At 26.6% G+C, this 21,912-nt stretch overlaps 2 protein-coding genes across 2 annotated transcripts in view; both read right to left on the bottom strand.

Annotated features, from left to right (window-relative positions):
* LOC100209503 (threonylcarbamoyladenosine tRNA methylthiotransferase) overlaps window positions 1-6,122 on the bottom strand; it is a 35,541-nt gene extending 29,419 nt beyond the window's left edge. The window contains exons 1-5 of the mRNA XM_065799203.1: window positions 5,665-6,122; window positions 4,681-4,862; window positions 4,512-4,560; window positions 4,287-4,407; window positions 2,909-3,012 (exon numbers count right to left, since the gene is read on the bottom strand). Coding sequence (XP_065655275.1) covers window positions 2,909-3,012; window positions 4,287-4,407; window positions 4,512-4,560; window positions 4,681-4,862; window positions 5,665-5,971 — 763 coding nt within the window. The 5' untranslated portion in view covers window positions 5,972-6,122. The remainder of the gene's footprint in view (window positions 1-2,908; window positions 3,013-4,286; window positions 4,408-4,511; window positions 4,561-4,680; window positions 4,863-5,664) is intronic.
* A 220-nt stretch (window positions 6,123-6,342) lies between these two features.
* On the bottom strand, window positions 6,343-21,065 carry LOC100208267 (retinal rod rhodopsin-sensitive cGMP 3',5'-cyclic phosphodiesterase subunit delta). The gene is made up of 6 exons (XM_065799204.1): window positions 20,563-21,065; window positions 19,904-19,966; window positions 19,764-19,789; window positions 14,362-14,487; window positions 8,755-8,860; window positions 6,343-6,822 (listed from the first exon to the last, which is right to left on the bottom strand). Exons 1-6 carry the CDS (start codon window positions 20,607-20,609, stop codon window positions 6,741-6,743), a joined length of 450 nt encoding a protein of 149 aa, XP_065655276.1. The 5' UTR covers window positions 20,610-21,065; the 3' UTR covers window positions 6,343-6,740.
* Between the last annotated feature and the right edge of the window lie 847 nt (window positions 21,066-21,912).

Genomic DNA, 21,912 nt, shown 5'->3' with positions numbered 1-21,912 from the left:
AACATCTTGGCTAATATAATTGCCCAATTTATTGCCAGCCGGAAAGCATCTTATTACAGAAATAAATCCTATCCCACTAATAAGAATAGTATGTGATTACGTACTATTTTTATTAGCTTACTTTCAGATACTTTTGTACTAAACTAAATATGCAATTCTCAGATGTAGTTCGGGAATGCATCAACAAACCAGATTTATCACCTTTTATCAATTAAGCCAGAACTAGTTAAAGCTTTAGTTTTTTTTTTTTAATCATTCTATTAATAAATGTATTGTAACATCTGAATAGCGTCATGCAAACATAATTCCTATTCAATAAATATTGACATTGTTTCAATATGTATTGATATCATTAATTTTTCTGTAGAGTTAGTGTCTAAAACCTTAGTGGTAATCAAATATAACTCATCTTATAGTTCTGGTGGCATACTAATTGTACTTCTTAAAAAGTTAGTATATGTTTAGTGTTATTGCTCATCATATTTATTTGGACTAGTTTTCACTAAGCACCTTACCTAATCAATGATGCAAAGCTTATGTCTCCCTAATTTTTAAAAATGATTCTACATCATATTTTAACAGATATAAACCCATATATAGATATATAGACCGATTTCTCTGACTTGTACTTGTTGTAGAATTATCGAAAAAATTATCCACTCTAATATTGTGGAGTAACTTAATCAAACATAGCATCTCTTATTCAGCACAGTTTCTTTAACAAACATTCAATGTGAACTTATCTTTTAGAATCTACTAACTATTGGAGCATAGCACTTGGCAATCATCTGATAACAGATGTTATATGTATTAAATTTTAAAAGGTTTGATTCTGCATTTCATTCAAAACAATTAATAAAACTTTCATCATTAATATACATGGTAAACTTTTCAAGTGGATTTCTGCATTTTTAATAGACATATATCAAGTTAAGATGGATAATTCTTTGTCTGATCCAATTTGAATCTGGTGTTCCACAAGTTAGTGTGCTGGGACCAACTTTATTTTTATAATTTATTAATGACATTTCATCTGTACTTAATAATCTTGAATGTACAATAAAATTTTTTGCGGATGATTTAAAATTATACAGTTTAGTTCATAATAGAAATCACAATTTAAAATATTGCCACGATTTAAAAGTTGCTCTTAATCAAAATGTTCTTTGGTCAGAAACTTGGCACCTGCCAATTGTCATCAGTAAGTGTTCTGCACAAAGATTACCACCTGCCCAAATGCAGCATAGTAATAGATTTCCCTACCATCGCACTACTTACTACAACCCTAAAGCTGACTAGGATTTTTTTGACTAGGATTCATGATTTTCTTTGTGATGGTCCTTGGGTTGATGTCTTTTCCCTCTCAACTGAAAAATGAGCCTACTTTATAACCTGCTGGATTCAAGCAGGAATGGAAGTTTTTATTCCTTCTCGTTGGTTTCAAGTCAAGCCTCATTCTACTTCATGGCTTTCACCTTCTTGTGCACCACCTAATCGTAATCATTTTTTAAATCTTTTTCAAAAAAACAACTCTGTTGAAAACAAACAGCTATTAATTATTGCAAGAAATCGATGTAAATAGGAGCTGTCAGATGCTAAGCTCCAATATTCTCAGTTCACTAAATCTCGAATCTCATCTCAGAAGTTAGGCTCTAAATACTTTTGGAAAATCTTCAACAGCATCGCTAACAAAGGTAGGTCTAACATTCCATCTCTCATTCATGGGACTGATCTTATTACTTCTCCCAAGGATGAGGCATTATATTTACAACTTATATTTTTTTGCAGATATTTGCAAAGAACCTTTCTTCTAATAGGACTTTCAAATCTAGGCAATTCTCTTACTTTAATTCCAATTAAACAGGTTAACCCACTGTTAGACATTCAAATCACTCCAGCTTCCGTTGCTAAAGTCATATCTCGATTAAACTCTTCTATGGCTTTTGGTCCAGACAAAATTCCTGTCATAGTCTTACAAAATTGTTCTCCAGAACTCTCTTTAATTCTCTCAAAACTATTTAATAAATGTTTGACTGAGTCTTGTTTTCCTGCCTGGAAAATAGCATGTGTTATTCCAATTATCAAAAACTCTGGCGAACATCCTGACCACATGCACTAGTGGTGTAGTGGTAAGAGCGCTCGCTTTGTAAGCGAGAGGTTTGTAGTTCAACTCCCACCACGTCCCTGCAAGTACCGCGCTCAACTTAGTTTCTTCGCGCAGCGGCCTTGGCAATGTTCGTGTTTTGGAGTTAAAGAGTTAAGAGAGGGTTGCACTACAAACACAAAAAAATGAGTAGCATCCTCGACTGTAGTGGCCCCCCCTCGGGCCTTGGGGAGGTGAATAATCTAAAAAAAAAAAAAAAAAAACTTCAATTATCGTCTGATCAGTCTTCTTTCTGTTATTAGCAAGATCTTTGAGTCTTTGATAAACAAATTTCTCACATCCCATCTTAAATCAAATAACTTACTGTCAGACAATCAATACAGTTTTTGATCCTCTCGCTCTATGACTGATTTGCTAACTGATGTGACTGAAAGATTTTATCGTGCATTAAATGGAGACGGAGAGGCTAGGGCTATTGCTCTTGTCAAGAGTTGCTTAGAGGGTTTCCGAGGGTTGCTTATAGGGTTGCTTATTAAAGTCATCCTTGAAGGCCAACATTTTTCTTTATTTCCAGAAAAATTTGAGCGCTTTTTTTTGGGCATCCATACCAGTACTAAAACAGGTCTGGGTTTTTACCTGGGTATTTGATAATAGTTTGTTTCGGATGTACAATATAATATGTTTTGCAAGGATACGTTCAATTAATTTGCATATTGCAGATGTTATAGCAATTGTTCAATAGCTGATTGGTATCATTTTTAATCAATCTTATATTCTTTAAGTAACAAACTTCAACAAACTAACCTTCAAAGGATTGCTTAACTCTTGCAACAATTTCTTCAGGTGGATATGATCCTAATTCTCCACGAGCATGTTTCGTTTTACAATATGTACATTGGTTCAAACAACTATGAAATGTTATATTTATATTTTAATTTATTTTAAAATTAAGAGTAGAACAAAATAAATAATTATAATAATGTAATTAAATAATAACATAATAAAGAATATAGTTAAACAAAATTATTTGAAACTGTTATAAATATATAGTCATTCTGCAAATAAAATTATTTTAGCAATGTCTGCTTTTATCTCCTGACGCATTCTATATTATACTATCTTCTTTGTTTGAAATTAACTGCCAGTGCACAAAAAATGCACTGGCCAGATGGTAATTACTAGGTTAGCGCATGCAATTTTAAAAATCCATTTTTATTTTTTATTTTAATTAAATAAAAACAGCAAAATAAAAGGTTTTAGATAAGTTCTAAATGAAATTATTCAAATAAAAGTGACAAAAAGAACGTTTTATTTAAATTCTAAACAAAATAATAATAAAAACAGCAAAAAGGAAGTTACTATTTAAATTCAAAATGAAGAAATTAATATAAAAATAGCAAAAACGAACTATTTTATTAAATTTTAAATAAAATATTTAAACTGGTAGAAAAAAATAGTTTAATTTAAACTTATTAAATAAAATAGTTTGTACATAAAAGTGTTATCGCAGTTTTTGATTAAAGTATTTGATATACAAAAAGATATGTTTCAGTTGAAAAAATTGCCTGTATTTTTTTGCCAAGCGCTTAAAAGTGCTTGCCAGAGTTAAAATTGCTAAAGTTTAAAGTATAAGGTCACATAGTCAAAAATTGGAATCCAAATCTTAAATTTACTACTATGTGTCAGTTGCATCTGTACTTTATTATCAGTAATCTTTATTTATAAAACCAAGAAAACCAAAACATATAATATATAAAAAAAAACAAAAATAAAAAAAATAAAAATTTAAACTAAAAGAACTGTAAAGTTTTAATTAGAATACAAACAATTAATAAAACTTATTAAATATATTCAGCCCTCAAAATTAGGGTCAGCATTTGACAATGCCAACCTAACTGCTGACTGAAAAGTGTTTTTGATGTAGGCAAAAAATTGCTGACCTCGTTTCTATGTTGTATGGCAAAAATCTCTTTGCGCCTAATTTTTTTTGCCAACCTTTAACAGTTTAAGGAGGGCAACTTATTGCCCACCTCACTTTTCCTAATTCCAAGAGCTGTATATTATTAACTAAACTTTAATAAAAAACACGAGAGAATTTGAAAAAAGTATTTTCTTAAAAAATAAAATTAAAGAAAAAAATAGAAACTATTAGAAAAAATTTATTTAACAAATTACTATTTACCCAGTGTTAATTGCAATAATTTCAATAAGTGGATTCTTTCGAATTTTTGGGAGATTTAATGGTGCACCACCAATTTTTTTACCATTTAACTTTTTTTTACCAAAAAGACGAACACTGTGTCCTAAAAAAAAATGCTATAACCAACAAGAAAAAAAAAATTTAAAAAAAAAGTATTTTTAACACCTATAATTGTTTTGATTAAAACATCTTTCAAAAATATTTTACCCTTTAATGTCTCTTCCACAACCTCAACAACACGATCAATTTGCTGGACCTAAACATTAAAAAATATATATAAATCAGGTATGGAAAGGAAATTAAATTGAAAAAATAGAAAAAAAAGAGAAGAACAAAATAAAAATGCTTCATACCCTTACATAAAAATGTTTCATACCCCTACAATACTAAGACCTTTCATAAACTCTCCTCTGGGTTGTCCTTGAGGTACACAACCAGCAAGAACAACATACTTATTAAGCTCTTGCGCTTTTTTTATCTCATTTTTAAAACTTTCTTCAGCTGGATTTTTAACTGTGCAACTGTTTAATAACCACAAATCGGCGTTTAAAGGATCAGCTAAAAAAAAAGAAAAGTTTTAAAAAAATTATTGAAAAATAAAAACTTTAAATACTAAATATGTTAAAAGAATATAGTTACACATGTTTAATAGCCAATAATAACACATTTATAAGAAGTCTGCTAATGGTAATCCAAGTCCAACTTTTTTAATGTAGTGTGTATATATATATATATATATATATATATATATATATATATATATATATATATATATATATATATATATATATATATATATATATATATATATATACAAACCGACCTCAATCTTTTAAAGGTCAGCAAAAAAAATTTGATACAAAGGTTTTACCATTAAACATTGAAACAAGGTCGGCAATTTTTTGCCGACCTCAAACACTTTTAGGTCGGCAGTTAGGTCAACATTGCCGAATGCCGACCCTAATTCCGAGGGTTGTATATATATATATATATATATATATATATATATATATATATATATATATATATATATATATATATAAAATGTACAAACTATTTCATGCTATTATTTCCCTGAATGATTTTAATACAACTCGCAATACTTTTATAGAACTTATAAAATCTTGTTGAAAGTTTTAACACAGTTCATAATGCTCATTAGAAAAAAATGCTCACAAAGTTAACACATTTCATAATGCTCATTAGAAAAAAATTTAAAACTTGACTATCAGATGATTTTCTTTACTTGCCATTAAAATTTTTTTTTAAAACTGTTCTATTGAAGCAAAAAAAAAAAAACTGAAAAAAAAAACTGTCATCAAGTAATAGCAAAAAAAGAATTATTCTGAAAAAAACTTACATGTTGTAACCTTATATCCATATGCTGCTAGAAGTCCAGCCATATATTCAGAATCACTGTTATTATGTGTACACCCCCATGTTTTAATATAGATGCACTGTGTACCAGGTATAATGCTATCTGCAAGTGGCCGTTCATCATCAATGGAATCACACCCTTTTGAAATAACTCTTTGGTGAACCCGAGTTGTAACTAAACTGCGATTGTAAATACGCTCATCGTGTGTGAGATCTTCTGGTTGAAATATATCTTCAATATCGTCAAGATTTTCATCACATGATGAAAGAATTCTTACTGGTTCTGGCATTTTATATGACTAAACAATTTAGAGAAACTAAACCTTAAAGTTCCAAACTGCATAGCATCTTGAAGAATATGTAATAATTGATTTTATGCATCATATTTTATAATTGACTTATATGATTTTATTACATTTAAATATTTAAATTTTTTGTTCTATATATATTTTTTTAAAAATCTATTATAAACTCATTTTCAAAACAAAACACATGATATCATTATATTACTAATTATGTAAAAAAAAAATATTTCCTAAAAAATAGATTTTTTCCCCTCTAAAATAAAGCGTTTAAGAAATTTGGAGATTTTAAAAAGTCAAAATAACACAAATCACCCGACATTTAATTTGAATTAATTTCATAAAAAAAAAAAAAAGTGTTCAATATTAAAAAATCAACTTTGTTAAATACAATTTTATGATTTACAATATTTATAATAAATTTACAATAAAATTATACCATCAATATTATTTTGCTAAAAACATGTCCATAAAGAAAAGAAAAATCAATAAAATCATCAAGAGAAGTATAACTCTACAAATAAAAAATATAAACAAAAAAAAAAATAATTTAATTACAGTGCATATCCCTCTTTTTTTTTAGACTACCAAAAATGTGTGTGCTATAGTAAACTTTATTGCTTTTCCTATATGTTTTTATTAATCATAGACCTTATAAAACAATTTTAAATCCTAAAATATATAATTTTAATAATTTATTCAGTGAGACTATTTACAAGAGAAAACAATCTAAAATTATAGAACCATCAACATAACATTATACATAAAATAATCTGACTTTTGAGGTGCTGACCAATAAATCATCATCAAAGAACCGTGTTTCAATAACAACATTTCCACTAAAAGAAAAAATACTTCTTAGAAAATGTTATTTACAATGTTATTTACAATGTAAATGTTACAGTATTAACAAAACTGTTTTTATTGTATAAAAAAAAATTTCTTTTAATTCTTCAGATAACCATATACATTAAGAAACTTACTTTTAACTTTATTTTTAACATTAATATCAAGCTTAAACATTATTACAAATATCATTATTTAAATAAATGTCCTCCTAACAAACCTGCAAGTAATCAATAATTATTTTTAAAAGAAGACTTTAAAAACTGTAAAATTTATAAGTCAGGATAGCATGAAGTCAGAAAAGAACTGAGATGTTTAAGGGGAAAAAGCGATATATAAAGATTTTTTTAGCATGAATGAATAGTAACAGTAAAAGGATGCAACTTAGCTGAATAACGATTGAGTTTTGGTTGATGAAACAAGTTATTATGGTTGCTTGAGCAGCACCATGGTAGTACTTGTAGAAAAGAGATAGAAATGTGACCTTAATTTTTTATTTTATGGTTATTTATAATTTATGGTTATATTATTGTTGAACTATGTCACACAAAAAAAGCTTGGTTTAGACTAAAAAAAGCTTGGTTTAGACTAAAAAGCTTGGTTTAGACTAAAAAAAGCTTGGTTTAGACTTAAAAAAGCTTGGTTTAGACTAAAAAAACTTAGTTTAGACTTAGATAACTAAGAGTCTATAGGATGCTCAAATGTAAGAGATGTATTAAAAGATATATCACTTTAAAGGATCAAAAAAAAATTTTTTTTACTTCATAGCCTAAAAAAAGATTTTATCTATGGGGAAAGTTTGTTGTACCTACAACCACCTTTTTTTTTGAAAACTATCAAGTTCTAAGTTATGCTTCTGAGAGCGTTGCCACAGCAAGTTATAATAAGTGTTATCTTATATTGTTTTACAATTCTAGTATTGTAAAACAATACAAGATAACAGTCTTGTATATTATATTGTTTTTTACTTAAGTACTATATGCAATGTTCAGTAAGTTTCCTCATGATCTGGGTTTTTTAATAGATGTATTTCATGAAACTATCAAGTCTTGTACCTAGAGCCATATAGTTTAGTTGTACCTAGTGCCATGTTTCTCGGATAAAGAATTTGTTTGATCACAAGGTAGATTGTTGAATTTCAATTGTGTAATGCGTTCTTTTTTTTGGTATTTTTACTTATTTGGTAATTTTGCTCATAACTATTAGTAAATTTTGTTATTCATATTCGTGTTACAATCAAATTGTATTACTTAATGTTCAGAACTGTTTGTGTAATTATCTGATATAGATTATAAAACATAAATGTTGTTTGAAGTTTTTTTTTTTTAATAAAAAAAAAAAAGAACTCTATTTTATCTTGATTATCTGTTTTAATAATGCATTCAATTTATAATAAATTAATCTAATATAATAAACTTTATTTTAAAAACTTTACGTATCGATAAACTACTTAACAAAACAAAGTTTTGACTTCATAAAAATAATTTTAAAATGTCTTTATGAAGATTATTAGAAAATATAAAGTACAAAGCTTTAATAACAGACTTTGTGACTACTTAGCAACTGTTTAATTGATCCTAAAATTGGATTTAATTGATCCTAAAATTGGAAAATTGCTGATTAACTTCCCTCATTTTTATATTGTAATTTATATTTTGTTAAAAAAGTAAATGATCTACTGTTTTTTAAAAACTCAGTTAAAACTCTTTTTTCTAAATAATCTTTGCTTTAAAATGTTTCATTAATTTTTGATAAAAATCAGAAAAAGCAATTAAACTTTTATTATGTGAAAAAGATTATTTTATTTATATTATTATTTTATGCATTTTTATGATTACATATTAACTATTTGAATTAATATAGATTTGTTAAACTACAGATTTATATACTTAACTATCATCATTGATAAAATTATAAGTGGATACCTTAAAACATTAGCAGGCATCATCTGATTAGAAGGAGCAGCTTCAATTAACGATTGCCAAGTGTTAGTTGAATCAGGTATTACAAAACCAAAGTCGAAAAACCATTCTAAATATACAAATGGAAAAAATGTTACACTTAAAAATAAATATAACTTATATAAATAACAATAAACCAGGGTCTAGATCTAAATACTCTCAAGACCTGCTTGTATTTAATTGTACTCAAATATGGAAAAAACAGATTCAATAAAAATAATTGAATATATATCCAGATTCAAATAAAATAAATTTTTTATCTAGATATTCCAGAGAAAAATTCAAAAAACATAAAACTATGAACTTTAATAATAGAAAATAATGTTTTTTTTGACTTGGCTTTATCTTTATTGTGTAATTTTCAGTCATTATTAGGGCTGATCAAACTTTATTTTTATGAAGCCACATTGTGAGGTTCCTCTATATCTATATAGCAGAAAAAGATGTTTAATTGTTATACTTAAATTTGTACAAAAATTTAAAGAGAATTTAATAATGGTTAATGTTCAAATTCTTGATTTTAATGCTATAAAGAAAATACTATAAAATAATATAAGAAAATACTTGAAATCTTATTATATTATCAATTCCACAATTTTAGTTGGAATTAAAATTAATAACTAATAAGTCAATTATTCAAACTGTTAATAGTCTAGCTCCAAAAAGCAATTGTGATTTTGATCTAATAAGTAACAAGTTAATTAAACATTGCTTTTAAAAAAAATTGATAAATGATTCTATTAGTTCTGGATGTTTTCACAAGACATTAGCTACGATAAAACCTAAATACAAAAAAAGGATTAAAACCATTATGGAGAATTACAGATCGATAAGTGTATTACCATTGTCAAAAATATTTGAAAAAGCAGTTTTACATCGAATTGAGGAAAATCTTAATAATGGAATCATTGTAAAAAAAAAAAAGAAGTAGAGATGGATATTGATCAAAGAATGTAAGTCTAAATCAAAAGTCTGTATGGGTCTAAAAGTTTTAAAGTTTATAATCTACAAGTCGCAACAGAACTTGACATTATCGTTTGTGCTGAAAATGTAAAAGTAAAGTTACAAGGGTGCAAGGTTATTCGTGGAGTAACCTTGAATCATATTACTTTTCCTATGTGGAAAATTATAAAAAGCTTTAGCATTCGGGGTATTAGACAACAAAATGAAATGGCATAGCCATATAGTACAAGTGTCAAAAAACATCTACCTACTTTAAGTAAAAGCATCTAACTACCTGAGTCTAAAGTTACTTTATAAAAGTGAGTCTAAAGTTACTTTATAAAATGTTTCAATTATAACTTGTTTAATGTATGGTGTTGTAATCTGGAGAAATAGTTATTTAAAAAATAGATATGCAACTCAAGAAAGACATTAAAAAAAAAGCTCATGGATTATTGGTCCCAAAAAGGTTTACAGAAGACTATCCTAAAAAAACGAAATCTGTTATATTTAGATCAAGGGTATTAAATGGCTATTAGAACCCAAACAAGGAAGATATGTACAGACTTAGCATCATTTTATCTGGGTTAACAATAATAATTGAGAGTTAACAGAAGAATAGCTCTTTTAAATTTTAAAAGTTATGAACTTATAAGTTATTTATTTCATTAGAAGCAAATCAAGCCACTAAAAAAACTGTAATTTAATCAATAGAAAGATTTTCAAAATAGAAAAAATGTTTTTAACAATAAATCAGTTGTAAAGATAATTTGTTGTTCTTTTGAAAGAAATCCAAGCTTGTCTAATAGAAAAAGAACTGGAAAATGGAGTTTCTTTTTTGGTAAGGAAAGTGAAGAAATACAACAATTATAAATCTTTCCAAGCAATCAAATACCGAAATCATTTTGGAAAACAAAAAATCCACAGCCAAAACACAAGCACGAAAACTTTACACTTGTATTTTGAAAAAATTAATTAAACGGATGCATTTTGATGGGCAACGAGACTTAAATAAAATGTGACTATAGTTTTAATGTATAACTTTTTGGAGACAAATATTATACTTGCATTTTAATAACAAATATATTTACCAACTTGTAGATAAATATGGCAAAAAATTGCTATTATGAAAAGCAATTTGTAGTTGCGGAAAAAAAATTAGAGCTTTTGTAAAGCCATCAACATTGACATAATTTTTTTTATTCAAGAGTGTATTCAAAAGTGATTTTTGCCACTCCTTTTATAGCACACTTCACCTTGTTTGTTTCAGCCTGACTTGAGCTTTTGTGCCAATACTCAAGATATATACTACAACTACAAAATATTATTATTTATGAGCTAATGTTCAAAACAGAATATTGCATTATACAGCCCTCGGAAAAAATGGTCAGCTTTCGGCAATGCGGAATTAACTTCCGACATTGAAGTGTTTGAGGTCAGTAAAAATTGTCAACCTCATTTCTATGTCTTATGGTAAGACCTTTGTATCAAATTTCTTTTGACGACCTGATGCAGACCTCTAAGAGATTGAGGTTGGCAAATTATCACCGACCTCATTTTTCCTAATTCCAAAGGTTGATTATAATAAAAATGTTGGAAATGAATCTTGTATCCAGGTCTATTTTTAAGATCTTAGGATTCAAACATTGGACCTGGATCTTTTGAATAATTTGTTTGGAATTGGAACCATGATATATATATATATATATATATATATATATATATATATATATATATATATATATATATATATATATGTATATATATATATATATATATTATATATATATATATATATATATATATATATATATATATATATATATATTATATATATTATATATATTATATATATTATATATATATATATATATATATATTATATATATTATATATATATATATATATATATATATATATATATATATATATATATATATATATATATATATATATATTATATATATCGCAATTGCTTTTCACACCTTCGCTATTAGTTTTTTCTTAAAAAAAATATTTTCTTAACATTATTATTTTTTTGGTTGTTTATCTACTTTTTTTTTAATTAAGCATTTTTTTGGCAATTCTAAAAAACGTTTTTGTCATTTTAGTATGTAACGCTAAATTTATCTATTAAAGCATGATCATTTGCTCTTTTGCGCGGAGATTTTCATTTAATGTAAAGCACTTTTGAATTTAAATTACTTTAAATCTCTGCGTGGAAGCCAATAATATTTTAAAGGTCATTAGAGCGAAAAGTTGAAAAGGGAAAAACAAGTTTTTTTTTCATTCTTTTTTTTTAACAAAACAGCCTGGTTTTTATCTATGTCTTTAATATGTTGCACCAAATTAACTCATTATTAATAAATTAAATTATTATTTTATTAACAATTTTATATTATTAGTTTTACTACTTAAGTTTTACTTTAAGTATATTAAAATATATATTAATTTCTTTTCATTAAAAAAAATTTCTAATAGTTAATCAATGCTAATATAAACCAGCAACTTTTTTGCTTCAATGTTTTTTGCTTTAACGACCTTGAACCTTTTAAAGTTTTATTTACTTAGATTTACTGAATGGATAAAGTACATCACAGTAAATTTACTTATAAATTAAACCAAAACAACCAGTTAACTACTGCAGTAACTTACAATTACTCAAATATTAACTTATATATAATAAACATCAATTATATTAATTTACTTGTATCAATTTACTCAATATACTCAAAGATTTGCAAAAGTTAGCCATACAAATGCTTCTATTTATATCTTATATGTTGTTAACACATAATATAAGCTTGTAACTAAAAATTATTTTAACAAAAATTGTCAAATAGAATATGAAAAACGTGACACCATTTTTTTATATTTTCATTTTATTTCAAGCGATATCAACATTAAACATTTCCTATTAATATGCAAGTTGTTTTAGGAATTTTATTTAAAAAGAAATCTATTTGAACAAAATTTTTTTTTTTAGCCTTTTAAAACTCTCTTATCCATATAATTATGCGATTGAAATTTGAAATTGAAAAAAATTTTTAAAAGAATTTGAAGAAACAAGAATGAGGAAAAAAGTTTTCTTTTCATAAATCGTAAATTTTGTAAATGTTTAAAATAGTTAACTATATTTTATCTCTTGAAAATAGTTTTAAAAGTAGAAACGTTCTATCGCAAACATTAACCAATGATTGCAAAAGTTAAAATAACAATTATATTATAAAAAATTTAAATCAAAATTAATAAATTATTTTACTTCTGTTCAAATTTTTTTCAAAAAAAATAATTGAAACATATTCTTAAACTTAAGGAAGTATAATTTGATTTATTAAACCAAATTTTTTTGTTTCACTTTTTATTGGAAAACAATTTGAATAAAAAAATGAATGAAAACATCAATTTAAAAACCGTTTGAATGAAAAACTTAATTATACTTAAATTTTAATAGTAGGCTAGATCAAGAAACAATAAATTATAAAAAACGTGGTATCTAATGTTTTTTTCCTTTGATCTTACTCGTTTGGTCTATAGATTATAGACTCATATGATCTATAGGAATGCTTTTGCGCAAATATAAAGTTTTATGACAATAATAATTTATTATTCAGAACAATTTTATTTATTTGCTTCATTTTATTTTAAACACGTTTTATGTTATTATGGTTACAAACTGTGTAAAACAGCAACAAAACAGCTTCACTAAGTTGTTTTACATTAACACAAGCCCTTTATATTTTTTAAAAAACTTTGCAGTTTGTTTTATTGTTGTAACTCAAGCTGTAAGTTATAACAGTAACTTACGCTATTTTGAACTCTGCTAAATGAGAAAATCATAAGATAATATTTAAATAGGAGAGATATGTCAAAAAAATAATATATATATATATATATACACATGGAGAAACAGTTATTACACTATTGCAATAAAAGTATTTTGTTCATGTTATAAAATGGAAAAATTATAACTACAAAACAGTTTATTGGAAAGACTACAAGACCAAAATTTACGGTTAGTTGTGTTATTGCTCATGTTGTTACTTATATTAACCTTAATGCCCATAACAAATTACTTGATGAATAATAAAACTGTTATCTGCCTTTTTAGTTTTTTGTTTGAACATAGGGCCTTGGAATTACAAGATTGTGTGCTTTATTAATTTATAATATATAAGATCTTTACAAGATTTATTAATGAAAGAAGCATTAATGGAACCTTCTTAGCTTCTTTAAAAAATTTTTGTACTGTTAATTATTATGGCATCACTAATTTGTGTAATAGTTTATTGTCTTTGCAATTAATATCTTTTCTTTCAAGTTTTGACAATTTTAAAAAACTGCTCCATAAAGTATTGTAATATTCTTCAATAATGACTATGTTATATTTTTACGAGAACACGCAAAATCTTACCCATTAATAAAATGATTTTATTGTTTTACTTACTACAGGTATGTAAGGGTACTTACTATAGGTATGTATACTACAGTATGGGATTATTGTATACTAATATAAGAATCTCCATAGCTTATTTACAAACCTATTAACACCACAGTCTATAATGATTTGCATTCTGGGTCTTAATAGCTAGCATAAATAAAACAGGAAAAATATACAAAAACACCTACCTTCTAAGCATTTTCCTTTAAATAACACCCTTTGCTCTAGTTTAAACTTATTTAGCTGTTCTTTCGAAGAAAAGTTGATTTCACGAGAAACAGCTTTGCACTTCAAAATTTTTTTAGGGACACGAGCTGTAATAAAGATTTTTAAAACATTTTAAAATTAGAATATAACCATAAAAAGTTTAAATGTTTCTTTATAAAAAGCATCTGTTCACTTGTGACTAGAACAGATGACAGAAGTAACGTAACAAAAGAAGTAATTTATTTATTAGCATATTTTTATTAATAAACTCTATTTAACAATAACATTCCATGCCATACAACAACAGAAAATTACACTTTCACCAATATATTTAAATCCATGTCAGTACAGGTTTAGGATCATCACAATCATGCTGATACTGTTAAAATGCAACCCAGTACTATCTGTCACATGTCTTGCTGCCTTGAAATGCTTGCTTTTCCAGGCAAAGGTAGGAGAAAGAAATTTCAACCTTAAATTCCCCTGCATCAGGGCTCTTGGTTGAGTAAAGGCTAGAGATAGGGTCGCAATAAAATCATGTTGTTAACTGCATCCAGCTACTCTCTTATAGAAGACATCTTAGATAAAGTCTTTAGAGGTTAGCAGAATAATCCCATTGATAGAGTAAACCATAATCAAAGTAACGAAAAATATTTAACATAAAAAACTATCACTACCAATTAACAGTTTTAGTATATCTTATGCAATTATTTGTAGTCTTTGAAGTAACTTACCATCAGTTGAAGTTACTTCTTGTAAAACTCACTAGACTTGCTTGCTCCTAGTGAGACTAATTTGAATTCAGCTATACTTCTTCCAATTTCAGTATTCATGGCTACTATCCTTTGGTTTGCAAAAAGGCACCAACAATTGCATGTTTTACCTTCACTATCAACTTTCTCTTTGTTCTTTATCGTTCTACTTCATTTCCAGACTGCACTTATTTAGATGTAACTTCTGATCAGTGCCAATAATGTTGTTATTGATGATTTTAATGTTCATCACAATGGTTTAGTTCTAATCCCACTGCACAGTGGGACACAGAGAAGCCAAAATTTCTTTTTGTTTTTTTGTTTTTATATGATGGATTCAAATGCCAGCATATTCAATATAAATATGTTATAATATCAAAAATTTAAAATATTTCATTGAGATATTCAGATACAAAGTAAAAATTTTGGTAAAAGTGTTATTCAAAAAAATTTTTTATAGGTGGTGTTCCGACCAACTTATAGAGAATTACTTTTGATATTTTCCCAGACATATACATTTGTGGAAAGGTTTATGCATTAGATTTAGTCTTTGCTGTATCTATAATGGGCAGCGGATCAAGGATTTTTTATGTTTTAGATATGACAATTTTAGACATTGTCAAAACTCCAAATTTAAGTATTTTCATGCTTATGTCGAATGATAATACTTTGCAAAAAAAAAAAAGAAGGTGATTAAACCCTGAAAACAAAAATACTCTAAAAGATTTACTACTGCTAACCAATGCAATTGGTTATTGGAATGCAATGCATTCAATTGTTATGATCATGTAAAATTTACAACCCCTTATTTTGTAAATTTAAATTTAGAACTAGATACTAAATTTAAATATTTTATCAACAATTAAATATTTTATCAACTCATTGTATTTGGGCTAGGTAGTGAATCTTTTAGGATATTTTTGTTCCCAGGTTCATCCAATCCAATTATAAGTTTATTATCTTTATGTACAAGATCTAACAATAAAACATATTCCAAAAGGAATTACTGACCTTTTATACTATAAAAGGTAGAGGTAAATACAAGCAACAACAAAAATGATGACACATCAAATGATGACAGCGATATTGATCAATTTACTAAAAACTTTAATATAAACGTAGAAGTTGATGCTGATTATATCAAAAAATGATAATAAAGAAAAAATCTTTACAATATCAAATAGCAGAAAATATTAATTAAAAAAAAACTTATTAAGAAACTGATAGGGGTGGGGGTAAAGAACGGGGGGTTAATTAGCAGAAATGGCTTCTTCCACCTAAATAACTATGAGAACCTCTTTTTATTTTATCTTAGCTATGATTATCATTAAATTTAAATTATTTTAGATTAAGTTTCAATAAAGTATCCCTAACTTTAGGCAATATTTTGGTGTTGGAACCAAACTCTCCCACCATGAAAAAAATCTTATTTGCAGCACCAATGCCACAAAGTTAAGTTTCTCTGAAACTACAGATCAAAATTATGTGAAATTTTAAACATACATACTTTACTTTTGAAAATAATAACTTGCATAACTTGTGCAGGTATCAGGAAAATAATTTTGGCCATCCTTTTGTGTGTAACCATCCCCATTGTGCACTGACCCTGCTGGTTATAATATATATAGCTCATAACTTCTATATTTCTCAATCTCTCAATCTAGACATCCAATACACTCCAGCTTCTGTTGCTTAAGTAATTTCTCAATGAAACTCTTCTACAGTTTGTGATCTAGACAACATTCTGGTCATAGTCTTACAAAAGTATTCTCCTAAACTCTCTTTAATTATCTTTAAACAAATTGTGCTTGGTGGAATCTTGTTTCCCTGTCTGCTGGAAATAGACATAAAACCTCTGAGTTCTATCCTTGGTCATGTATTTTTTTCTTATTACATTAATAACCTTTTAAAAACCTTATATTTATAGTCTCTGTTTGCTGACGACTTATCTTTTTACTTCTGACTTGACAAAAAGTCTTCTTTTTTGATTGCTTAGAACAGGCAGCCAATCTGATCTTTTATCTGTAACAGCTTGGGACTTGCAGTGGCTTGTAAATTTTAACTCACAATATTGTTTACATCCCTATATTGATAACACTGCCCAACAGTGATTTTGTTTCGGAACCATAATTAGTTATTTCTTATGTACTTCCATCTGCTGAATTCAAAAATGACATTAAAAATGACATATTAGCTCTAGTTTAAGAAATAAAACCAAAAATTTTCTCTCAAAGGTATAAATTTTCAGTTTTTGAAAAAAAAAAATTTTTGCTTTCGACTATCCATAATGTTTAATTCATGTTAAAAACTTGTGATATTAGTTATGAGTGTTTGCTAAAGTTTCTGGTCTAATCTATTCTTAGTTCTTGTTTTTTTTTTCATTTACTAGTGTAAAATTTGACAAATCAACATGCCAAGGAAGTTGAGAATGGTTGAAAAATATAAAAAGATCTTTGGCTTTTGCTGTTCCTATAGTATGGAGAGTCTAAAAACCATACAGATAACTGCTATTTCTGCTTGACCCTACCCATTAAGGCAGTTTGTCAATGAAGAAAATAGGAACAGTTAAATATCCGAATCTTCCATCTACCATTCAACATAATATATTTATGTATACATATAAATATTGTGTTATACTACATATACTTTATGTATTTTGTTATTTTGTTATAGACTAGTACAATTATAGCTCTTTTGAGCCAACATAATTAATTTGGTTATTGATTACAATCAAAAGAGCTAAGATATTATCATAAAATATAAGAAAGATGATGTAATTCATAAAACCTGATAGACTTGGTATAGATCTAAACTCACCAGATGCAGCAAAAACATATAACCATTGGTTAAGAACATTTTACAATTTTATAAGTACAATTTATGATAACTCCATCAATCTTAATCTCTTAATAAATAGATTGTAGAATATGTAAAGAAATAAAACTCAAGTACTATCGCCCAAATGATGTGCACCTAATTAAAGCAAATCAGCCATTCGAACGTATATCTATCGACTTCAAAGGTCAATTACCTTCTTCAACTCCTGAACAATACATGCTAACAATTGTAGACAAATACTCTCATTTTCCCTTTGCTTATCTTGTAAAAGATATGACAACTCAGACAATAATTAACTGTTTAAATGATCTTTTTTCCATTTTGGTATGTCTAGCTATGTTCATTCTGATTTGTGGATCCTTATTAATATCTTCTGAATTAATGCACTGGTTCTTATCAAAAGGGATTGCAACTAGCAGAACAACCCCTTACAACCCGACTGGAAATAAGCAAGTTGAAAGATACAATGGAATTATTTGGAAGTCAATTTTACTCACTCATAAACCTCGAAATCTGCCTATATCATCATGGAAAAGAGTTTTACCTAATGCACTTCATGCTACAAGATCTCTATAATGTACTTCTACTAATTGTAGTCCATATGAATGTCTTTTTAATTCTTAACGAAGATCAACATCTGGGTCCATAATTCCATCATGGCTTGTAAACCCAGGAAAAGAGAAAATCCAATGCATAGTAAATATAAAGATTCATTAAACAAGGTTCAGCTCATTGAAGCAAATCCTCATTATGCTTATGTAAGATTTCCTATTGGTCATGAAACTACTGTGCCTACTTAACAGCTGGCTCCCATTGTAATAAGACCTAAAATACAAACATCAAACAACAATTTAGAAATAACAGCCATTAGTAACAATCCTCTATCACCTAATAGTAGCAATTAAACTCCTTTAACCTCCGAAAAAGAACTAGAAAACAATCTGATTCCTATAAAGAAATAGACATTTTTCCTCATAGATTTTTGCGAATTTTTAAAAAACTTAAAAAACTTAACTTGTAAATACACCTGAGCACTTTTAAGGGAGGGTGAATGTTATGTTAATGTGATATATTTTATATCAATATATGTATGTATACATATAAGTATTGTATTATAATATATATACTTTATGTATTTTATTATTTTGTTATAGACTAGTATAATTATAGCTCTTTTGAGCCAACATAATTAATTTGGTTATTCATTACACCATTACATCATGTTTCTCTGAGACTAAAAATTTTAAAATTACATTTAATTAAGTTTAAAAAATTCAAAATACTTTGAAATACTCCTAATGTTTAAATGCTAAATTGAAAATGAACTTACACTCCATTCCTTGAATTGTATTTACAGATTAGGGGTTATAATATAAAGTGTTGATATTTTGAGATTTGAAAATTAACATCTGGATCAGAATAATTATCTAGAAGCATCCTCTTTTTATTTTGATAAATTTTATCATAAGTGGGCTAATTTCATAAATATTATCATGATTAGGGTATTTTTATTATATATATATATATATATATATATATATATATATATATATATATATATATATATATATATATATATATATATATTTATATACATATATATATATATATATATATATATATATATATATATATATATATATATATATATATACATATATATATATGTGTGTGTGTGTGTGTGTGTGTGTGTGTGTGTGTGTGTGTGTGTGTGTGAGTGTGAGTGTGTGTGTGTGTGTGTGGGTGTGAGTGTGTGTGTGTAGTTTTCAAGAAACTCAATTTAAAGATCTAACCTTCATGTTCACATCCTTCTTCTGATCTAATTTAAGATTAAAAAAATCTTATTTAAGAAATGAATCAAGTTAATTTAATTTTTAAAAAGTATATGTTTATTAAATGCAAAATAATAGAAACTCAAACAATAAACACTAACAGATCTTCTGTACCCTGCCACATAATTTTTCCACTTTCAGCATCTCTTAAATTCATCCAGTTACTTAATCAAATAAGTTAAGAATTTTTTTGAACATTTATTTTAAGATCACATAAAAAGATATCAAATAAAAAAATTTATAGAACCCTGGCAACGATACACTTTAACTATGCTGAATATGTTACTATATTAATATAAACTAATAAGGACACAATTTTAATTAAGCAGAAAAAAACTGCTTGGCAATAATTACCATGGTAATAATGACCAAGGCAAAACCGCCTAATGACTTGGCAATGATAACCATGTCAAAAAAAGATCTTACATTATACAAAAAAACTGAGTGCCTAAAGGATTTCCTTAGAAACTGTTAACAAAGACACAATTTAATCACACCACGAAACTAAAACTAAAAAAAGTTAAAAAAATTCACTTAATTAAAATAACGAATTAGGTGACTTTTAGTGTTCATTTATATTATCCACCAATAATAATATAATCACAATAAAAACATAAAACTTCTCAAAAAACAAAATCTAAAAAGATATATAACAACTTTTCTCATGTTAAAATCACTTTCATATATAAAGTTCTTCTAATTGTTTATTTTTATGCAAAGTTAAAATGAAAATAAAAAATTTGAAATATAGAAAAGATACAGTCTAAACCCTTGAAGAATTTTTTGTGCTCTAGCATCTTTACTCATATTATTCTTGATTAGATTTTTAAAAATGTACTATAATTGTAAAATCTACCAATTTTTCAGCTGAACTATTTTAGATTCTAAAAGCTAAACAAGGGTATTTTTGTATTTATAATAATTGTATTTACATTTATACTTATGATACTAAGATTGTAATAATCTCAAAATACTTATTTAGCATTATACTTTATTATTCTAGGCTATAAAATAAATTTGTTATGTGTAACTTCATTTGTATGAATTCGTGTATTTCGGAGATTCGAAATAAATAAAGTATAACAAGCTTACTAGACAAATCTGCAATGGTGTTAAAAAAAGTTTTGAAATATCGCATAACAACATGATTTCAAATTGTAAAACCTTGATATTGTGCAAAATAGAAAAAAGAATAGATTATTCGAAAACCATTTTGTAAACACAATAAAAAACGACTCAAGTAAACTTGATCGAGGAGAAATTAAAACATTAGAACCTTAAAACTTTGAATCTTCGCAACGCATATTTGAACAAGAAGCCCAATCAGAATTTATCTGATTCAAAGGAACCCCTTTTTTTTAAATTTCAAGCATTTTTATTCTTATCGCAATTTCAGTTTGCTTTTAAAATACTAATATACAGAAAAAACAAGAATGTACATCTTTGTACGTTCCTTTGAGTTCAAAATTTTTTTAAACTTTTAAAACTTTTATTTCCTATCTAAATGTATTTGAAGTTGGCATTATTAATTTTTAATTTAATATTATATACGGATATATTACCGGTCGTGTTGTGGCGGTTTAAGTGCTGACTTAGAATCGAAAGGTCTTGAAGCTCAATCCGATCCTACGTTTAAACTATTTAATAAACTTTCGTCGTGCATGCCTTTTCCTTGTCAATCGCAATTAACATTGTAAAAAAAATTAATTCTTTATTAAATACAGAAGTTATATAAAAAGTACGCGTGAAAAATACTTAAACTTCTTAATCTGTGATAAAATTTAAATGTTTTCAAATACAAGTTTTTTTATATATTTATTTACTAATTTAAGTTTCATGCTATATTTTGCTTTACAATGTTGATTTAGTATAGGAACACCCACAAATACTCATAAAGACTAATCCAAAGGAGCGTCAATTACTGACCCACATTTTTGCGTATCCAAGTACTGAGTTGGCGGCGACTGGATTTGAAATAATGAGCATATAAATTTTAAAACAGACTTGGATTTGCTTGCAAAATGTTTAACAGGCTCAAAAGTATGCTTGAGCTTAAATATATTTCCAATAAGATATGCTTATTTTGATGCTATATCAAAAAAAAAGTGGG

The sequence above is a fragment of the Hydra vulgaris genome, chromosome 06 (assembly GCF_038396675.1).
Source record: "Hydra vulgaris chromosome 06, alternate assembly HydraT2T_AEP".
NCBI lineage: Eukaryota > Metazoa > Cnidaria > Hydrozoa > Anthoathecata > Hydridae > Hydra > Hydra vulgaris.
This window is presented reverse-complemented; position numbering and strand designations above follow the sequence as displayed.